The sequence below is a fragment of the Hemicordylus capensis genome, chromosome 6 (assembly GCF_027244095.1).
Source record: "Hemicordylus capensis ecotype Gifberg chromosome 6, rHemCap1.1.pri, whole genome shotgun sequence".
NCBI lineage: Eukaryota > Metazoa > Chordata > Lepidosauria > Squamata > Cordylidae > Hemicordylus > Hemicordylus capensis.
The window spans coordinates 25,445,480-25,468,067 of NC_069662.1; the positions used below are offsets into that span (position 1 = coordinate 25,445,480).

At 43.2% G+C, this 22,588-nt stretch overlaps 1 protein-coding gene across 1 annotated transcript; it reads left to right on the forward strand.

The window, feature by feature from the left end:
* LOC128330963 (vomeronasal type-2 receptor 26-like) lies at positions 1-15,821 on the forward strand. Its single transcript, XM_053264330.1, has 6 exons — positions 1-1,006; positions 3,729-3,850; positions 5,257-6,117; positions 7,501-7,728; positions 8,351-8,477; positions 14,920-15,821. Exons 1-6 carry the CDS (start codon positions 1-3, stop codon positions 15,819-15,821), a joined length of 3,246 nt encoding a protein of 1,081 aa, XP_053120305.1.
* Positions 15,822-22,588: the final 6,767 nt, after the last annotated feature.

The following is a 22,588-nucleotide window of genomic DNA, read 5'->3' on the forward strand; positions in this document are numbered from 1 at the left end:
ATGGGAAATGGTGTGGGTCCCTCATTTTTGGAGTTTTCAACCAAACAGCTCTTCCCCACCCGCTCAGTGACTTGTTATGCGAGCGGTGAACAGTCGACCTGGAAAATTCTCGGCTGGAATATTGCCGGGTGGAACAGGAAGAGAAATGATGTAGAGTTTATTACTTTTATCCAACAGTGGGATATTTTAGTGTTTCAGGAGACATGGACGAAAGATGAGATCAATATCAGTGGCTATATCATCTACTCACTGAAAGCCCACTCGGATACCAATAGGGGAAGGCTGAAGGCTGGCTTAGCATGTTGTATATCGCTAGCCTTAAATGTAGAATCTATCCGATTAGCTGACCTGCCCCCCTACGTTATGGCTATTTTGATCAAGGCTAGGAGTGGAGACTTGTTATTGATCAATGTTTATCTGCCTCCCAGTCAATCACTTAATTCCACTACAACAATTTGGGAACAGTTGGATATCTATATAACCGAAGCATTATTGAATTTTCCCCATGCTTCTGTAATTCTTATGGGGGATTTTAACTCCAGATGTGGTACTGATGATAAAACATTGATGGCCTCACGTTTTTGGAAATGGGGAGATTGCATAGATGGTGCTTCTCTCATTAACCATTATTCTAAAGATAAATGTATCAACTCATCAGGAGCTCGATTGCTCTATTTAACTAAGATACATGAGTTGACCATTTTAAACGGTACTATACCCTCAGACATTCCTGGGGAATATACGTTTCTTTCCTCCCGGGGAAATAGTGTAGTGGACTATGTTATGGTTTCCAAATCGATCCTTCCCAATGTATCTTCCTTTGAAGTGGGTGAGCAAATTTTTAGTGATCACTTACCCATGAACATCTATTTAGATCTTCCTCAAGAAAGGAGGGGTAATTTGTTCCCCTGTGCTTTTGAGGAAAGTTCTGCCAATCTTAGCTGCAAGATAAAATGGTCCAAGGAGGTAGAAAATGAGATCTCCAGGTTCTATGATTCTCCCGAAGGTAGAGATTTATTTGATTCCATTGTGCAAGCTCACCTGGGACCTCAAACAATTGTTGTATACGGAAAATTGGAAACTGCTTTTATGCAAAAGTTCCTACATTGTAGTAAGCTACATTCCACACAGACCTATAGTAAAAGAGCAGCTAATAACTGGTTTGATCTGCGTTGCAGGGCTTTACGTAAACAACTGCTGAGTATCTATAGAGAATACAGATTGGGTACAGAACAAACAGTTCCATCAATCTACTATCAGATTAAAAAGGCATACAAAAGTAGTCTTAAATATGCTAAACAACAAGCATTGTGAAATGTCTGGAACAAGCTTATCATGGCCACTACTAATAAAGATAGCCACACTTTTTGGAGATTGGTTTCGGCAACTTTTTGGAGATTGGTTTCGGTTAATATCCCTTGTAAAATTCCGGCTAGATCGTGGGAATCTCACTTTTTTGCTGTCTATAATGATGCCCAGCCTAGCCAGATCTTTGTTCCCCCTCTGATTGGGGAGTTGCCCCGTTGGCCTCCTGTTACGCCCGCTGAAATAACGGATCTAATAGGTCACCTTAAAAATGGAAAAGCTCCTGGTCCTGATCTTATTCTTCCTGAACTATTAAAATCTAATATAGAATGGTGGGCTTTAGTTCTAGCTAATTTATTTACATCAATCAATAGTTCAGGCGTTGTTCCAGAGCAATGGAAATCAGCAATAGTGGTTCCCATATTCAAAAATGGTTCCCATTCAGACCCATCCAATTATCGACCCATTAGTTTGCTGTCAGTGGTTGGCAAATTATATGCTCTGTACCTTTTGGTTAAGCTTGAGGCATGGATCTCAGAAAATCAAATTCTCGGGATTGAACAAGCAGGCTTTAGAGCAGGCCACTCTACTCTCGATCATTGTATGATCTTGCACCATCTAGCAAAGAAATACTCTAGTGGCCCCAAATGTAAATTTTTTGTTGCCTTTATTGACTTAAAATCCGCGTTTGATTCTATCTCCAGATATTTGTTATGGTCCAAACTTGAAAAAACAACAATAGATAAGAGATTGCTATTTTTGATGATGCAGCTTTATTCCAATTCCTCATTACGGGTTAGATATGCTATCAATGGGGCCTTAACTGATTCTATCCCCTCTACTCGAGGGGTTAGACAGGGCTGCGTCTTGGCCCCGACACTGTTCAATCTCTTTATCAATGATTTGGCTCCATTTCTGGAGAGTGTGGACTCCCATGCCCCAAAGCTGGCTAACAAACGAGTGCCCATTTTATTCTATGCCGATGACGCAGCTGTGCTATCCCAGTCCAGATTAGGTTTACAAAGACTGTTGCGTGCTTTTGCCGGCTACTGCAATGATAACAAACTAACAGTTAACTACAAAAAAACAAAGGTCCTGGTTTTCTCTAAATCCAGGAAACTATATAAATGGGTAATAAATCAGAACCACATTGAGCAGGTTTACAACTATAAATATTTAGGCATATCATTTCAATATAATCTAAATTGGAAAACTCAAAGGCTGTCTTCAATTCACAAAGCCCACAATACCCTCAGTGCCTTTTTGCGATTTTACTACTCTAAAGGGGGCCAGTTTGTTCCCATGGCACTCTAGGTATTTCGTGCTAAGATCGTGGCCCAACTACTTTCTGGAGTCCCGCTATGGATCCAGGGTGTAACAGCTGAACTGGAGAGAGTACAGTCTATTTTTCTGAGAGCAATTTTTGCAGTGCCTAGATGTGTGCCTTATTCTGCTCTATGTTTGGAATCTGGGTCTTTCTCTATTGTCTGTAAAGCCTGGGAGCTTACTTTTGCTAGATGGAGTAAGCTGAGATTCAGGAATTTTCTTTTTTCCAACATCTATGGGTGGATTCTTATCCTAACCCCTGGCTAACATTTGTAAATAATAAAATTATTCAACTGGGCCTTTCTCCTTCAGAACTCCTCACTTGGGAATATAATAAGGTGCAGGAAATATTATTTCTCCAGTTGCATGATTTTCTCCAGTTGCATGATATTGAATGGCAGGAACTTAGGTCCTCGGCCAATAGGACTTGCTCCCCTTTACATTTTGGGATTTTGCCACCCTGGGGAGATAGAGGTGCTAGTTATTTGACAACGCTACATTTTTCCAAATTTCGGGCTGCATTTGCCCGAGCGCGGTTCAATGTGCTGCCCTCTTCTCTTTTGGATCAGAGGTTTGCAAAAGATAATCCTGTTGCAGTTTTCTGCCCTTGTGGCGTTGGCCTTCTGGAAACTGTCACCCATGTGTTGTTGTACTGCTCGTTGTATCGGGACGCTAGAGAAGAGCTCATTTCCCCTTTGTTACTTAAATTTCCCGGAAGGTGTGATCTCTTTTATACTTATTACTGCCTCGCGGATTCGAGCCCTGGGACTACAGCAGGTGTGGCTAAATTTTTCTATATTGCCATTAGGTTGAGGTCCCTATTAAGTGCCTAACTGCGAGAGCTGTCTGTTGTTTTTAAATAATTTATTATTATTGATTGTAATCTCTCATATTGTGTTTTAGCATTGTTTTATTGACGTACTGTGTATATTTGTTACTACCATTTTTGCTGGCCAATGGCCGTAATAAAACTGATGATGATGATGATGAAAACCCTCAGCTCTTACCCAATGTCACTCTGGGCTTCCGTACCTATGAGAGCTATTTCAGTGCAAAGCAGACATTTCATGCCATAACGCAACTCATCTCCACACCAGAGAGATTTGTCCCCAACTACAAATGTGAAATCCAGAATAACCTGATAGCAATCATTGGTGGTCTGGACCCCCAAACCTCCCTTCATGTGGCAACTGTGTTGGACATCTACAAGATTCCACAGGTAAGTTGTGTGACCACTGGTGTCTCTCTGTGTGGCAATGTCTGCACATTTGCTATGATTTCATAAATAAAAGTTGAATCAAGGTTGTCGGTCCCAAGAAATATTCAATCTTTTCTCCTTGTAATAAAATTAGAACTTTAATTGTCTATACTCACTTGTTTGAAGAAAAGGTTGCTGAATGACTGCATTTGAAGAAGGTTTCCTATATGAATATACTTATATTAACTGATGACACAGCTGAACTCTAGATTAGATCCCAGTTGACTCTCTGGAAACATTATTTCATTTTCACCTGATAATACTACTAATAATACTAATACTAATAATACTACTAATAATAATACTAATACAACTTTATTTGTTAGCCACCAAACAAATTGTTCTCTACAAATTGTAGAGTACAAATTGTACTCTAAGTGACTCACAACAGAGGATTAAAACATACAATAAAAACACAACACATTAAATCACAACAGACAAAAAAGCTGAAAAGAAAATACAAATTACAGTACAAAACAGCTAAAACTCATTTTTAAATTAATTAAAAATCAGATCAAATCTGGAAATCAGAATTTTAAAAGGCCTGGGTGAACAAAAAGGTCTTTACCTGGCTTCTAAAAGAACGAGGTGAAACCAAGTGAACCTCACTGGGGAGGCTATTCCATAAATGCGGTGCAAACACTGAAAAGGCCCTCTTCCTGGTAGCCACCCGCCTCACCCTTTTTGGCAGGGCCTCTGAAGAAGATCTTAAGGTTTGGGTTGGGACATATGGGACAAGGTGCTCCATTCACACGTGCATCCGTTCACAAACATACCTAAGTCTTTCTTTTTAAAATATTTTCTTTGACAATGAGTACAGTATTGGTGTTAAAGAGTGTGTGTTTTTGAGACAGCAGTCCTCATTTGCCAGTATCACTCTCTCCTCAGAATTTAACACACTAGGTGGACTTGGGCCAGTCACATGTCTCTCAGAATGAGCTCCTATCAGTGGCAAGGATATAATGCAACTCAGTTACATTACTGAACTATTTTAAGGGTTGCAGACATAATCCCCTGCTAAGTGAGCAAAAGGGCACCTTTTATAGTGATGATTCTCTTACCTTTAGCAGGGAGAGACCAGCTGGTCCTATCCTACCACAGCATAGCATCCCTCCAGTGGATGTTGCTGGTGTCCGCCTTATGTTTCTTTTTAGAGTGTGAGCCCTTTTGAGACAGGGAACCATCTTATTTATTATTTATTTATTCTTCTGTATAAACGAGTTTGGAAACTTATGTTGAAAAGTGATATATAAAGAGGAGGAGGAGGAGGAGGAGGAGGAGCGGGGGGGGGGGGCTCTGAACACATGAAATGCTAAACAAATCCAAATTGTACATTTTCTTTCCTTCCCGGTTATATCTGTTCTTAGCTCATATATGGTCCTCCTCCAGTGATGAATGATAAAACTCCAGGCCTTTTTTTCTACCAGATGGCCCCTAATGAAGCCCTTCAGTATGCAGGGATTCTCTCTTTGCTTCTGCACTTCAGATGGATGTGGATTGGAATCCTTACTTACAACAATGAGTATGGTGATATCTTTGTGCAAACAGTGTCTCCAATGTTTTCTCAGGCTGGCATCTGTTTTGCCTTCATAGAAAAAAGCCCCAAATTGACTTTTGTCACTGAAATGAATGACCTATTTCAAAAGGGGGCAAAAATCCATGATAAAATCATGGATAGCAAAGCGAAAGTAGTAGTTGCCTATGGAGAATCTTATGCCATGGTATTTTTGAGATGGCTCCCATATCTATCAGAACAAGAACATACGACAAATAATCCAAAAGGTAAAGTATGGATACTGACAGCTCAGATGGAGCTCACTTCAGTGGTCTATCAAAGAACTTGGGATATGGAAATAATCCATGGCGCTCTGAAGTTCACAATTCATTCTAATGACATACCAGGATTTAGCCAATTTATTGAGAACAGAAGACCTCACAATGCTGCAGGAGATGGTTTTATCAAGGACTTCTGGCAACAAGCCTTTGGCTGTGTATTTCTTCAAAATGTTCTGGACAAGGTGGAGGGGGCTATTTGCACAGGTGAAGAGAAGCTGGAGAGTCTTCCTGGGCCTTTCTTTGAAATGATGATGACTGGTCACAGCTATAGCATCTACAATTCTGTCTATGCTGTGGCCCATTCCTTACATGCCATGTCCTCATCTAAAGTCAAAGACAGAGCAATAGTACATGGATGGAGAATGAAGCTTTGGAATCATCAGTTATGGCAGGTAATGGGCGGGATATGTGGGAAACCACCACATTGGTTAATTCAGCACAAATCCTCATTATGTGTAGTACACTCTCTCCCTTCCTCTCCCCAGCAGCTATAAACGACATGATGGTCATGTTTCAACAATATTCTCTCCTTCAGGTATCCCACTACTAATCAGTTGACCTCTTGTTTTTACATTAAGGGACAGAAATTTTGCAAATGCTATGCTAATTTAAATTTCATGGGATGTACAACATAAAACTCATGTGGTCTTCCAGGCAAGAAGGGAAGCACCAGTGCAGTGCAGAGCAACGTAAAGAGAACTTCCCAAGGAACTGCACAGTACACTGGGGAAGAAGCACTTTTTGACACACACAGCCCCTCCATTCCATAGGAAGCCCTCTGTGCAATCCAAAAATATGTCCCTGCCAGAGGCACAATTCTCAAGGACATGTTTGCAGGTGACACAGAGAACCTTTCTATGGAGGGGACGATGTCAAAAATTGCCGCTTCTGCACTGCTCCAAACACTGCAGTTAGTCGGGAAGTTCTGTTTGGCTGCTCTCTCATTGCAATGCTGCATCCTTGCTCCGTATGTCTGCCCCTCTATTTTAGGAATGTGGGCATAGCAGTACCTGGTTTTGGTTGTTCTGTGCCTGTTGGTTGGTTTGAAACAATGTATTTCTGTGCAAGATGAAGATCTTGAACTATCCAGTGGCATTAATTTCCAGCAAAAAGGCCACTATTCCTGACCAGTATTAATCTCGAGGATCTGATTGTCCTAGACTGCAATGAAAGTAAAGAAACTCTTGTAACTTCTAAATCCTCTTAGGATGTAGGGTTGTCTAAAAAGACGTTAGAAGGTCAGGCAAACCAACTACTGGATTTACAAGCTTATCAAGTCATCCTGAATGTCTTTCCACTTAAAAATCATTTACTCTCTTTGCACTCAGTGGCCAACAGCTTGATAAAAGCTGCATGTGTGCAGCCAAAGGATGCATGCCAGCAGTGGAAGCATCCCCACTTCTAAAATGTGGGTGCTTGTGCATAGGGGGTAATTTTCACCAATCTTGGCTTCATCAGGAAGTGCTCTGAGTAATGTGCTATCACATCCCTGAGAATCATACAGTGGATCGGGGGCGGAGCAGGGGGGGGGGAAGAGAAAATTGCTTTCATCTAGGAATAATAATTATAACAATAGTATAATAATGAATAACAATATTTTCAATGAAAAAGTTCTCAAAGTGATTTATATAGAAAAAGAATAAAAAGAAAAAGATGGCCCCCTGTCCCCAAAAGGTTCACAGTCTTTAGAAAGAAAGAAAAAGACAGACACCAGCAACAACTACTGAAGGGACACTGTGCAGGAGTAAACTCTTGGATTTTTCTTTTCCATCTAGCTCCATCACTTTCTGAGGGACGTCTCATTTAACAACAGTGCTGGGGACAAGGTTTCCTTCAACCACAATGGGGAATTAACAGCTGGATTTGATGTGATCAACTGGGTGATTTCTTCCAACCAATCCTTTCATAAGGTGAAAATTGGGAGGATGGATCCTCAGGCTCCTCCAGATAAAGCACTCACCATTAATAAGGAAGCCATAACATGGCACAGATGGTTTAACCAGGTAGGTATGGGCAGCTTCTGGAGTCTTTTGGTTTTGAAGTTCCACAGACTCCCAGCCTGGATGTGCAAAGTGAATTTCATAGGTCTGTATTTAGCCCCTTTAAAATATTGATTTTTCATATGAAAAATAGCATAGTATTCCATTTGACGTAGCACATGACGCTCCATAGACGTCTGCCCTGATTCTTTTGCTGTGTAATTGATTTCCTGAAAACCTGGATAATGCCATTGAAACAGAGACTTCAATACTCAGATCAGATTTATTCATCCAGGTAACAGACCTCAGTAAACAGACAGGAATAATACTATCTTGTAATATCAGAAATCAATGAAAACTCTCTTACAAAAATGTTTTCATATAAGTGGAAGATGTCTTTTCATAGCTTAATCCCACACCACCATGGTATGGTTTGGGAAGTCAGAACAAGCTCAGTCGAGTCTATAATGAATGTTTCTTCCACCCAAATGTAGCCCTTCTTTTCAAGTTATATGACAATCAGCTGGAAAGCACCCATATGATCGGGATTCCTGTACCACTCCAATAACATTAGGAAAGGGTCCAGAAATATAAGGGTTCTTAGCTCCTTATTCTCAATGATGCTGCTGCTTTATTTTTGGCTTAGGTGCAGCCCATTTCAATATGCACTGACAGTTGCCATCCTGGTTCCAGGAAGAAAGTGAAGGAGGGGGACCCATTTTGCTGCTATGATTGCATCCCATGTCCAGATGGGAAGATTTCAGACCAGGAAGGTAAGATATTCTCTGTGCAACATAGTCAGTGAAATTAGCTGTGAACCAGAGGGATGTGCCTATAAAATCATATATCCCTTCAGTCACCTCAGGGAATTGGGACTGGGAGGCACTGTTTTACAGTAGCTCTGCTCCTACCTCTCAGGCGGATTCCTGATGGTGTCACTTGGAGACTGCTGTTGTTCAATTTGAGAGCTTCTGTATGGAGTCCAAAAGGGTGGTAACCTCCAGGCTTGACTACTGCAATTAATTCTGTGTTGGGCTGCCTTTATACTTGGTCCAGAACCTGCAATTGGTGCTTGATGTGGCTGCCAGGTTAGTCTCCAGGGCAACCCAAAGAAACCACATTATACCTTTCTTAAAATAATTTTATGGGCTACCAATATGTTTCTAGGTAAAATACAAAGTACTGATTATCAGCTATAAAGCCCTTAACAGTTTGGACCCATGGTATTTAAGAAAGCACCTTCTTTGTCATGAACCCAGCTGCCTACTGAGAAAATCGGGTTGCAGTTGCCTCTGGCTTGTTTGGTATTGATGTGTCACTGAGCTTCTATATAGCTGCCCTAGGACTTTGGAATACAGTCAAACTCCCTATAAAAATACAGGGAATAGAGGTGCTGTATAGAATGCAGGTATGGATGTAGCTATAATTGAGCAAAAGGGTTCAAAGAACCCTGGCCCCAAACTCCTGAGGGTCACCCAGAACCACCCCTCCCTATTTTCTTCATCATCTCCCTCACTCTGAGGGGCCACCACAGAGAGGGGTGAACACAGCCCCCCCTCCCCTAGCTACACCCCTAAATGCAGGTATATTTCCCAGACTATGGGAAACACCTATATTGGGCAGCAGCAATATAGGAAGATGCTGAGAGGCATGGCATCATTTCATACTGTGAGGGAGATGGCAATGGTAAACCTGTATTCTACCAAAGAAAACCACATGGCTCTGTGGTCGCCAGGAGTTGACACAGACTCGACGGCACAACTTTACCTTTATAGAATGCATGTGTTTCCATAGAATTTCTGACAGGGACTTCTTTTTTTAACCTTTACTGAATTTGTACTGAGTTTTTTTTTGTTTGTAACTGAGGATAGTTATTGATTTTTTTGAATTGGAATAGATTGCTAGGATGGATAATGACTGAGTTTTTAGTATACTGTCAGGGTATATGGATGGTTTGGATGGATAATTACTGAGTTTTATAAATTTCTGACAGGGACTTTTTGGGGGAATACAGGTGCTTCCATGGAATTTCTGACAGGGACCTTTGGAATACAGTCAACTCCCCTATCAGAATAAGTGCTTCCCTATTTCTTACAAATGATGGTGAAAATGACAGATGTAGTCTGCCAGGCTTGTCTAGGAGGAGTGACCTTTACTGGTTTGGTGAAGTTTGGAGCAGCAGTTCAAAAGATATTAAGGTTTTCCTGCCCAATTAAAGCCTATGGGAAGCAAGTGGGGAGAGTCAGTTTGGACATAACAGCACTCTGGGGGAGAGGTTCTGATGTTTGGGGGTGTGTGATATTTGGGGGTTAGTGACATCATATGGCCCATCAGGGGGCAATGACACATGAAATGGGCTTGGGGGACCTCTGGGGAGCATGAGCATGCAACTTGAGTGAGCGAGTACAGGGCAGAAAGACAGCCAATATCATCAACGCGATGAGGTCATTCACACAATTAAAAGCTGTGTTCTACCAGGGTTTAGAGCTGTGTGTGCTCCCAGTTTTCAGTTGTGTGGAAGCAAGGTAGGAGGAAAACCTCGGTAGAAGTGATTGAGTGGAAGCAAGGTAGGAGGAAAAGCTTCCCAGGTTTTCCTTCTACCTTGCCTCCATACAACCAAAAATTGGGAGCACACACAACTCCCATACCTGGGTAGAACACAGTTTTTGATTGTGTGAATGACCTCAAAGCCTTTTTATTTCCTGGGCTACAATAAGGGAAGGTTAAATTCCCCTACATCTCTGGCTTTCTCACCCAGTCGTCCCCTCCTTCCTTCAGATGGGGCCACTCCCATCTCAGCCAAGACTCCAGAAAAACATGTCATAAGTCGAGGTGAGGCTAGCCTTTAGGTTACCATGAGGCTTTCCTCCCGCATAGCTGAGCTTGCACCCAGAGACTCCAGTTCGTTCTCAGGCATTGGCTCAAGGTTGCCTCCCACACAAAGTGTACCTCCTTCTCTTCCTTCTTTTGCCTCTCCCCTTCTGCATGTAGGGAGACCTCATTATCCAACAATGGCGGCATTTTCCAGTGTAGGTCTATTGAACCCTGCTGTTACCTCTCATTCCAGGCTGTTTGGGGCCCTGATCCTGCCTGGGAGATCGACACAGTGACTTTGCCATTGTTCCTACTTTCTGAGCACTTCTCTCCCAGCTCAGGCAGAGGATTAGGCTCACAACTAGCCCACAATGCTTGACAGAAAACAAACAAATGCAACACAAATGCACAAACACACACTCAAGACAAACATACACACAAAACAAACACAGGCAATAACAAAACACATACAAACACATGCCCAGAAGATACATGCACAAATGCTCAAACACACCCATGCAGCACAAATGCACAACCACACAGAGAGAAAACACAAATACCATCATATCCATCCATCCATCCATTCAATTTCTATACCGCCCTTCCTAAAGTGGCTCATGGTGGTTTTCACTAAAATAAAAAATACATAACAATGAAAAAAATAAAAATAAAAGCAGATTTAAATTAACATTAAAACTAAATATCTTTACAAGCCAGGCTAAATAGATGGGTCTTTAAGGCTCTCCTGAAGGCCTCCAAGGAAGACAATCCTCTTATATCCACGGGGAGCACCTTCCACAACCCGGGGCGACAACAGAGAAGACCTGATCCTGTGTCACCACCAGATTAACTGGTGGCACCTGAAGAGAGACCTCTCCTGATGATCTCAATGAGCCGTGGGGATCTTGTAGAGAAAGGCTCGCTCTCAGGTAACCTGGACCTAAACCATTCAGGGCATTAAAGGTAATAATCAGCACTTTGTACTTTAAGAACAGGCATAATGTGGTCTCTCCAGGATACCCCAGAGACCAACCTGGCTGCCACATTCCAGCGGTGCTGGAAGGGAGGTTTCATGGTATCCCCCAGGAAGATCGGGTGTGCCCATGTGATTCGGGAGTGATTGAAAGTAGGCCAGTAGCAGCTCGTGAATGCGCCGCTGGGTGGGTGGGGAGAGGGCAGTGGGAGGCATCTTTAAGGGAAAAGAAAGTCGCTGCTTACCTCCGCAGCGTGCCGCCCAGCAGCCCATGCGGTGGGGAATTGCCGCTGCCACTCACCTGGGGTAAATGGAGCCGAGCCCCTGCCAGCGGCCAGGTGAGTGGTGTCAGCGATTCCCCACCGCAGGGGCTTCTGGGCGGCATGCTGCGGAGGTAAGCAGCGACTTTCTTTTCCCTTAAAGATGCCTCCCGCCACCCCCCACTGTGGCGTGTTCACGAGCCGCTACTGAGTATGGACCATGTTATTTTATGCTGCCAGTTTTATAATGATGCTAGTTTTGAGCTTATTTGCCCTGAACTTGCCTTATACCCAGATTTGGATGATAACTTATGTTTAACTTGTCTTTTAGCTGAACAGAACGTAGCCAGACTGTGGAAGGTTGCCAGATTTTGTTACATTGTGGGTAGGATATGTCTGGAGGTTATGAATACGCCTTAGTTGGTTATTTTATCATTGTTAATTATAATCTTATTCCTTTATTTTATTTTATATTTGTTAGATTGATATTGTTATTTGTATTTTTTAATGTTAAATAGATGTGGGTGTCATCAGCATATTGATAACGCCCAACACCAAATCTCCTGATGACCTCACCCAGTAAAATCTCCTGATGACCTCACTCCTGATGACTTCATCATGAAGATGTTAAGAAGCATTGGTGTCAGAATGGAGCCCTTGGGGACGCCATATAATAGCTCCCATTTTGAAGAGAAACTGTCACCAAGTGCCACCATCTGATCTGAAATCTACCTGAGACATATGAGTGGAACTACTGTAAAACAGTGCCTCCTATCACCAAATCCCCCAGGCTATCCAGAAGGATACCTTGGTGGGTGGTACAGGTGAAACTCGGAAAATTAGAATATCGTGCAAAAGTCCATTAATTTCAGTAATGCAAATTAAAAGGTGAAACTGATATATGAGACAGACGCATTACATGCAAAGTGAGATAAGTCAAGCCTTAATTTGTTATAATTGTGATGATCATGGCGTACAGCTCATGAAAACCGCAAATCCACAATCTCAGAAAATTAGAATATTACATGGAACCAAGAAGACAAGGATTGAAGAACAGAACAATATCGGACCTCTGAAAAGTATACAGTGTACTGTGCTTGATTGGCCAGCAAACTCACCTGACCTGACCCCATAGAGAATCTATGGGGCATTGCCAAGAGAAGGATGAGAGACATGAGACCAAACAATGCAGAAGAGCTGAAGGCCGCTAATGAAGCATCCTGGTCTCCCATAACACCTCATCAGTGCCACAGGCTGATAGCATCCATGCCACGCTGCATTGAGGCAGTAATTGCTGCAAAAGGGGCCCAAACCAAGTACTGAATACATAAGTATGCTTATACTTTTCAGAGGTCCGATATTGTTCTATTCTTCAATCCTTGTCTTCTTGGTTCCATGTAATATTCTAATTTTCTGGGATTGTGGATTTGGGGTTTTCATGAGCTGTACGCCATGATCATCACAATTATAACAAATTAAGGCTTGACTTATCTCGCTTTGCATGTAATGCATCTGTCTCATATATCAGTTTCACCTTTTAATTTGCATTACTGAAATTAATGGACTTTTGCACGATATTCTAATTTTCCGAGTTTCACCTGCATATGCACACAACACAGACATGTAGAGGACACAAATATGCACTCAACACAGAAACAAAAACACATGTATGAAACATATAAATGTGCACTCACAAAAACAAATACATGCAATACAATGTTGCATGCAACACCAAAAGATGTACATATGTGCAGCGCAAAACACACAAGAAAGCACAAACAAGACACAAATGCAAAACATGAACACAACAAAAAAACCCAAACATACACAACACAAATGTGCAAACACTCACATGAGCAATACACACAGTCACAAATGTGCAATGCATGTGAGGCATGCACAAACACATGTATGCACCACAAAACACACAAATACATGCACACAACACACAGAAACACATATATACAACACAAAGACACAAACAGCCAACATACAAACACTTGTACACAACACACTCACGAATGCAATATACATAATTGTATATTGCAACACAAACACAGAATGCACATCATGCACGAACACATGCAACACACATCATGCAATACAAACACAGAATGCACATCATGCACAAACACAGAAACACATGGCACACACAAACACACGCCATGCACAACATGCACACAAACACACATCACAAAAACACATCCCCCCACAAACCCAAGTGCAACACAAATGCACACATGCATGTAGGCATCACAAAACCATAAACACACACAACACAAATGCATGCATGCAACACAAATTATGCAACACAAATGTACAAACATGCACAACATGTGCACAAACACATGCATGCAACACAAACACACACAGAATACACAAACATCATGCAACATAAACACACTAACACATGCAAATGCACACACAAGTGCAAAAACACATGCAACACAAACACAGGAATGCGCACAATACAAATGCACAAATATATGCATAACACACACACAAACACACAAAGCAGAAAAACACATGCAACAGGATCCACAAATATATGCATAACACACACAAACACACAAAGCAGAAAAACACATGCAACAGGATCCACACAAGCACACAAAGGTATGCAACACAAACATGAGAATGCACACCATGCACAAAAATGCACCATGTATACATGTGCAACACAACCTAATCAACATATGCAACACACAGATGCACATGTTTTGCACACACAAATACAACACAAACACCATGCCACACAAATACATGAACACATGAAAATACAGAAATACATCACAAAAGCAACACAAATGCACAAACAGTGCAAACGCACAAACACACACTGAAGACACACATGCATGACACAAACACATGCATACACAAGAGCATGCCACAGACTCCACACATAATCCATAAAAGATTCATGCCATACAAAGAGATGCATGTCACACACACAGCCACAAAAAGAGATGCATGCAGTACACACAGCCACACAAACACCACACTAACAAAACAAAAAACCCCATGGAAACAGATATTCCCACAAAAGACAAACCCATGGACATGTCCTAACCCTAAGAAATTTTGTTTGAGTGAGATGAAAAGTTGCATCATGCTGATGCAATTTATAACATGTTCATGAGATTTAAGATTGTATGGTTTCTTTTTCAGATATGACCGACTGTTATAGATGCACAGATGAAACCTATGCAAACAAAGAGCAGGATTTATGTCTTTCAAAAGCCATGATGTTCTTGTCTTACCAAGAACCGCTGGGGATCAGTCTGACCTCTTTTGCCATTTTGTTTTCTTTGATCACAGTTGGAGTCCTAGGAACATTTATGAAGCACCACAACACTCCCATAGTCAAAGCCAACAACAGGAACCTCACCTACACTCTCCTCACCTCCCTCCTACTCTGTTTTCTTTGTACATTGCTCTTCATTGGCCATCCTCAGAAGATGACATGTCTCCTCCGACAAACTGCTTTTGGCATCGTCTTCTCAGTGGCTGTTTCTTGTGTGCTGGCAAAAACCACCACAGTGAATCTGGCTTTCATGGCCACCAAACCAGGATCCCACATAAGGAAATGGGTGGGGAAAAGACTGGCCAATTCCATTGTTATTTCATGTTCCCTTCTTCAAATAGGCATTTGTGCTGTGTGGCTAACAACCTCTCCCCCATTCCCAGATGTTGACATGCACTCAATAGTTGATGAAATTGTACTGGAATGTAACGAGGGCTCAGCTGCCATGTTTTACTTCATCTTGGGCTACATGGGCTTCTTGGCGATGGTTAGTCTTACTGTGGCTTTCTTTGCCAGGAAGCTGCCGGACAGTTTCAATGAAGCCAAGTTCATCACTTTCAGCATGTTGGTTTTTTGCAGTGTGTGGCTGTCCTTTGTTCCAACCTACTTGAGCACTAAGGGAAAGCAAATGGTAGCTGTGGAGATCTTTTCTATTTTAGCTTCCAGTGCTGGATTGCTGGGTTGTATCTTTTCCCCCAAATGTTACATTATCATACTGAGGCCTGAGTTGAATATCAGGGAACATCTAATGAGAAGAAAGGATTGACAAATCTGCCCTTTGCTATAGACTGTACACCTTAGAGGTGTATCAAAGTACAGCATCACCCTTTTGTGGGGACAATAGCTGCTCCTCCTCAGTGCACAGTGCAGTGTTGGAGGGCAGAGTTGTACCCATACTTATGAGGCCGAGGAGCAGAACATATCCTTTGCCATCTGAGGGGCACACCTGTGGTGAAAGAAGTAGTCAGTATCCTCAGACATGCTACTTAGCAGATGCCAGAGATGGGTTATAGGGGTGTGCACAGAACCAGTTGGTCCAGTTCAGTTCAAGTCCGGACCGGACCCGAACTGGACCGAGCCAGTTCAGTTCGCCACTTCCTTGAACCCCCTGGTTTTGTTCAGTCTGGGTGGTGGTGGTGGTGTCGCGAACATTTTTAAACATTTTTTTTTAAAAAATTAAGTTGTTGGAGGCGGGGGGCGGATCCGCAGAGGTTCCCCTTTCCCCCTGCCAGCCTCTCTTTATGCCACACCGGCTCTTCGGCCAGGCCATGCAGAGGACAATTGCGCAGGCGCGGTGGCCTCCAAAATGACGGCCGCACCAGAGGGGGAAGGCCTGAACGCACTGAAGAAGTCCTGAACACGGGAAGGCCTGAATGCGCCGGTAGCAGCATAAAGGGAGAGCCTGGTGGTGGGAGGGGGAACCTCTACGCCCTCCCCGCTGCCTCCAACAACTCCCCCGAAGGGGATAAGTTAATTTTTAAAAAAAAAAAAAAATCTGCAATGCCCCCAAACAGTCAGGGGTGTTTGGTCCGGGGTCGGACCGAACAGGAGATGATTCGGTTCGACCCCGAACAGTTGACGTCAAACATGTTCGGCGTCGAACCTGTTTGCACATCCCCAATTGGTTATTACCTTCTTCAAATGCATTACTGATATGATAAGGGGGTGGCTGATTGGTGGTTGATCTGCCCCTTATCCTATCACATGAAGGCAACAAGCTCCCTCAGCGTTCGTTTTCTGAGATTCATGGGTGATTCTGGAGAAGGAAAGATCACACACACACACACACACACACACACACACACACACACTCACAACTGTTTGTTTAAATAGGCTTTATTAAGGCTGATGGTTACAAGTGTAGGTGATTAGGCATATAGGCAAGCAGTTATCAATATCATTTTTCTTTTATTGTAGTGTAGTGTTCAGTTACAGCTAAAAGCATTCCTAAAATCATTTCCCCCCTTTTTGTCAAAATGCAGAGCTGCTAACCAAGAAGGAGTTTTGGCCTCACCAAGAAACAGACAGCAAGCTGATGAATTCATCTTTTGTGTGCAAGAGCGCCCTATCTTGCTGTTATTTAGCAACAACTCAGAACAATTCCCCCAACCTGGCAATTCAATCAGTGTTTCCCCTTTAATTTGGTCTAATAATGTCTATGACAGTTAACTCATACCAATAATAAGTGAAAGGCATCTTTGACGCTTAACAGAAAAAGAATTTCTTCCTAACCCTTCTACTAAATGCTGAATAGTTTAAAACAGTTTAATTTCATTAGGAGCAAGTAGCTGAAGGCCTTTTTGCTTTCTCCTGATTGTTCTAAAACAATCCAAGAAGCTATGTTGGCAGAAAGCTAAAAGCTAAAATACAGTTTCTAAGGAGGGAGGGAGACCGGCAAAAGGAATGTCCATTAAGGCAGCTTAGGAAGAGGGGAGGAGGAGGGACTGGAAGGAAGTGGGGGGACCAGACACTGTTTCCTGCCACCTGGCAAATGATGGCTGCGGCAGGGACTTTGCTGGAGCTCAGGATAGGTAAGAGAGAAGATCCAGGGACAGAGGGGGAAAGAGGGAGGGGAAAAGGTGTGTTAGTCAGAAGTGGCTAGTTTGTGAAAGCATGGCTCTGGGCAATATTTACCAGTTTCCAGGTGTGCTGGAATGAAATCTCCGCTGGCTTCTCCTGTGGGAGGGTGACTGGCTCTGAAGATACAGAAGAGCTGTTTTTGTGGCAGCCAGAAAATAGGCTGAAACCCCTTGGAAGCCCTTAGAGGCCAGTCGGGGGGGGGGGGTGAGATGGAAGAGATGACCCCCCCTGATGGCCGCAGCAGCAACCCCCTAAGACTGCCAGACCCACTGGTGAGTGGATTTTTTTAAAATTAAACTTTAGAACCCCTGAACTGGCTCAAATTCAAGCCACTCCAGGGATCTGCTTTTTTTTGGGGGGGGGGGGGGTGGCGGCAAAAAACCAAACATGCCCAGTTCAGTTCAAATCCAGATCAGACTCAAACCAACCAGGGCAAACTAGTTTTGTGCAAACCCCTACCTGAGATTGAAATTTTTATATGTCCAAACGTGCACAAATACAGTTTGGACCCCAAAGCTACCCGAGGCTTCCCTCCCTATACTCCAAACCTTCGGTTTGTAGGAGGTTTCCCTGCTCGTACCTGAGGTTTCATTTCTTGCCTGTTACATCTGAACACTGGATGCAATATTAACCGGAATTGAGGGAGGAGGCTCCTCTCTCACTCTGGCTGCAATTGACTGCGAGGACTGTTCTTCAGTCCAGAAGGAAGCCCACACAGCCAGTCCCCCACCTGCAGTCTCCCTGACTGCAGAGAGCATCCTGTCCATTACATCCAAATGTGGACAAGAGAGTGGGTTGTGGTGGTGGCGGAACCATGCAGGATGGTGGACCTGCCATTCCGCGTTACATGTGAATTCTCTCATTTCCAACAAATGCCCCTCTTGGTTACCTAGGGAACCTGCTCCCTGCTTCCTACTGCCTCCTCCTGTGCCTTGCATGTTAGGCTATAGTATCTTAACTTCTCTCTTCTTCTCAGAGGGAGCTTCTCCAACTCAGGGCTGGGGTGTAATCACCCATAAAATGCCAGGAGAGCTGTTTTTGTGGTAGCAAGTGTGAATTGTCCCCTTTGCTAAGTGGGGTCCACTTTGGTTTCATTTGGATGGGGGACTGCATGTGAGCATTGTAAGATATTCCCCTTAGAGAAGGCGGCCATAGTTCAGTGGAAGAATATATCCTTGCATGCAGAAGGTCTCAGGCAGGGCTGGAAGAGACTACTGCCTGTAATGTTAAATAGCCACTGCCAGTTAGTTTGGACAATTCTGAGCTTGACTCAGTAAGGCAGCTTCCTATGTCCCTGTGTAGGCTAGGGATTTTTGCTTCTGGGCTTCTAAATTATGAATAGATCCTACACTGTAGTGGCAGATGGCGCACCAATCCTCTTCATCTTGTTTAACTAAATCTGCTAAATGAATAACATTGTGACCCATTTTATCTGGATTTATGGACTTGTATCTTCATAGCTGTGGGGGTAGTAGCAGCACACTGTTCTCCTAAGAAGTCAACTCTTCATTGCTTACAGCTCAAACTCAGTGCACAAAAACTTAATAAAAGGCAAGCAGAACTGATCTGTCTATCATGGCCTATGACTACTTAGGACTTTGAGGTAACCACACAGGCTCAGCTACTCTCACAGACTTACGGAAAACTGAAAGAGTTGGCCTGGTTCTCCCTCACGATCTCAAACTGTACTTGCCTCAAGACATAGTATATCGTAGGCAGAAGGAATGAAAGGATGTCACTCCCCAGATGGAGGGGAGGAAGAGGGTTTGGGGCAAATTCATAATCAACAAGAAGAAGCGATAAAAAGAGCCCCTGGTGGCGCAGTGGTAAAAAAACTGCCGCCCTGTAACCAGAAGGTTACAAGTTCGATCCTGACCAGGGGCTCAAGGTTGACTCAGCCTTCCATCCTTCCGAGGTCGGTAAAATGAGTACCCAGAATGTTGGGGGCAATATGCTAAAATCATTGTAAACCGCTTAGAGAGCTTCGGCTATAGAGCGTTATATAAATGTAAGTGCTATTGCTATTGCTAAAACATGTCAAGTGGACAACAGTATAATGTTGGGAAGGATGATGGTGGGCAAAAACCTGTGAGCTTCTTGTTTAAAAGAAAATGTATAGAAAACCAGATGGCAGTTGAATACATCTAGCTTGAAAATATTACAATATATGACCAAAGTGATAGAGTGGAAGTGGTAGCTGGGGAGGATAGTTCTATCCATAGTGTTGTGGAGGTGACAAAATGAAATGTCCTCCAAAAGTCTTTGGGCAGCATAAGATATAGGACTATGAAGGTGTGGGAAGCAGTGGCCAGGAACACCAGTCAGAAAATTATGAGAAGGCGGGATGAATTTGTATCTGTGCTTGCTGATTGAGGCAAAGCTTGATTTCAGCCAGGATTTATTTGGTGGTCCCTAACCCTAGAAGAAATAAAGTATGTATTAAAAAGAAACCATTTACATGTATTCAGGGTGCCATGATATCAAAACTGCAATCTGGAACCAACACTATCCTTGTCCCTTCTGGGACCACGGGACTTCATTTTCTGATACACTTGCCACTTTTTGGTAACGGCTACCCTTACAATTGGCACTTTCATAGTTCTAGACTATTTTAGATATTAAAAGATGACATCTTTTGCAACAGTTGTTATGGGCCGTGATCCTGACCATGACTGGTACTTTAGAATACAAAGAAAAATTGCAGGGCCAAATTAAGCATTTGAGGTGAGTCATTCAGCCCTATAGCAGAATATCAGAATATAGGGCACACGATGATGCCCCAATATTTGATTGATCATACCCAGCTGCTGAATGAGGTAGGAGGGAAAGCCCTCCAACACAGCTGCTGCATACCACATGATCATGGAAGGAACCTCCCATCTTCTTTCCCCCTTGTTGGGGATTCCATGATGTGCTGACACAAGAGATTGGGCCAGCACTTGGAAACCTAACCTCCCTGTGTGTCCGTTTTTGGTCCCTCCCAGCCATGCAGCCTTGGAGGTGGCTGCTTGCCCCATCTGGCAGTGTCTTTCTGGCCCCCACAGGATAGCAGCATGTCATCGCTTGAAAATGGTGTGTCATTGCAGGATCAGGGGCAACTCACACAAGATCTCGGCCTGAGTTCTCATGAGACTTGCCCCAACTGCCAAGGGATATATAAACCAGAGCTGAACAGTGAAGAGTATCCAGTCCAGGAGGAGAGCTGCCAGGAGAAGGAGCTCTGTGCCCCCCTTGGAGAGCTGGAGGCAGCAGTTCCCTGGGGCAGTCTGTGAAAGGAACAGATTGCCAGATAGTGGAATAGCGCTCCCTCAATGGCCATAATTCTGAGGCTGTCTGGAACCCTCTGTACAGGAGGAGGTGGAAACTTACACCCCTCACAGACACTCAAATATCAGGGGATCTCTTCCCCTCACAGAGAATGAAATATCAGGAACACACACAGTTTTAGAACTAGGATTACCAGGATGTCTCACATCCTGGTAATCATCATGTGAACTGCCCTGAAGTGTCAAACAAACAAACAAACCTCGACTCTCTGATCTCAGTTGTGTTCGCACAGATGTCTTGGTACAAATCAAAGTGACCAGACGGGTCAAGCTTTTAAGGATTTGTGATCAGTGACTGACATCCAGACTAACATTGCACATGCTGAAAAAAATGTTCCATGTGTGCATCAGAGAACAGGTAATTTTCACTGATCCGTGGCCTACTGTGCCTTCTGAAAATATCCCCCTAAGGGTAGCAGGTTGCCCCTCTCCTCATGCCACCAACTCTTGCATATGTCTTCTCCAATTTTGGCACTTGTGGTTGGGGAGGAAAAATTGCAGGGATCATATCAGGCCAGCAGCCCTTGAAGCAAAGAATTTGAGCTTCTATCAGAGAATATGAGATGCTCACCAACAGTCCATATTTCTCCCCACTTCCCTCCAAGCTGAAATCTGTGAATAGCTTGAAAATGCATTAGAGTGAAGGAGACAGAATTTTAATGATTCATACTCTTTCCCCTTTGTATGATATTTTTGCTCCCATCCTTGTAGGGGCACAGGAAAGCCAGCAAAAACAATTCATTCATGTCCTCTTTGGAGGTGTGGTGCTATAGAAGGCCAAGGAGGCGGCTTATTTTGTTTACTACATGTATATCCTGCTCTTCCTCCAAGGAGCCCAGTATGGTGTCCATCGTTATGTTTATCCGCACAATGACCCTCTGAGGTAGATTAGGCTGGGAGATAAGTGACTGGCCCAGAGTCACCCAGTGAGGCTCTTCTCACGATCCGGGGTAATTTGGCGGGTAGTTTGGCCTGCGAGCCCGGTGGTTCTCAGGGTCAGGCGAAATCGGGCTAGGTTCCCTGATTTCACCTCATTGTGGGAATAGCCTCAGTGAGTTTCATAGCTGAATGGCGATTTGAACTTGAACACCCTAACTATTACGTTTTGTCAGGCTCCAGGGTTAATTTTATTTTCACCTGTGAAATTGGTATGCTCAAACAGGAAAATCCATTAATCAAACACAAGTATAAAAACATGCACCTGCCTTGCAATGGTCTATCTAGTTAAGTATATTCTATTCTGACCAGCAGTAATTTTACAAGGTTTAAGATTAGGGTCTTTTGCAACCCTACGGGGTGATAACAGGGATTGAGCTGGGTTCTTCTGCTTGCTGGGCATGTGTCCTACCTAGGAGGTACAGAACCATCCCCAAATATGCTTTCTACCTCTCAGTTACGGCCTCTCCATATATTTGATGTTACAAATATGTTTTCTGACACATTTATTTCCTCCCTAGCACCAAATGGAGAAGTTGTATTTCTGGTGTCCTTTCCTTGCTTTGATTTACTCCAAACCTAAGATGCCCCTTCCTCTTCAGCTAAATGGAAGAGAAAGCTTCTGATCAGATGTGACAAACATGTTTTCCATCACAATTCCACAGGGAATCCACAAGTTTAAATTGGTGAT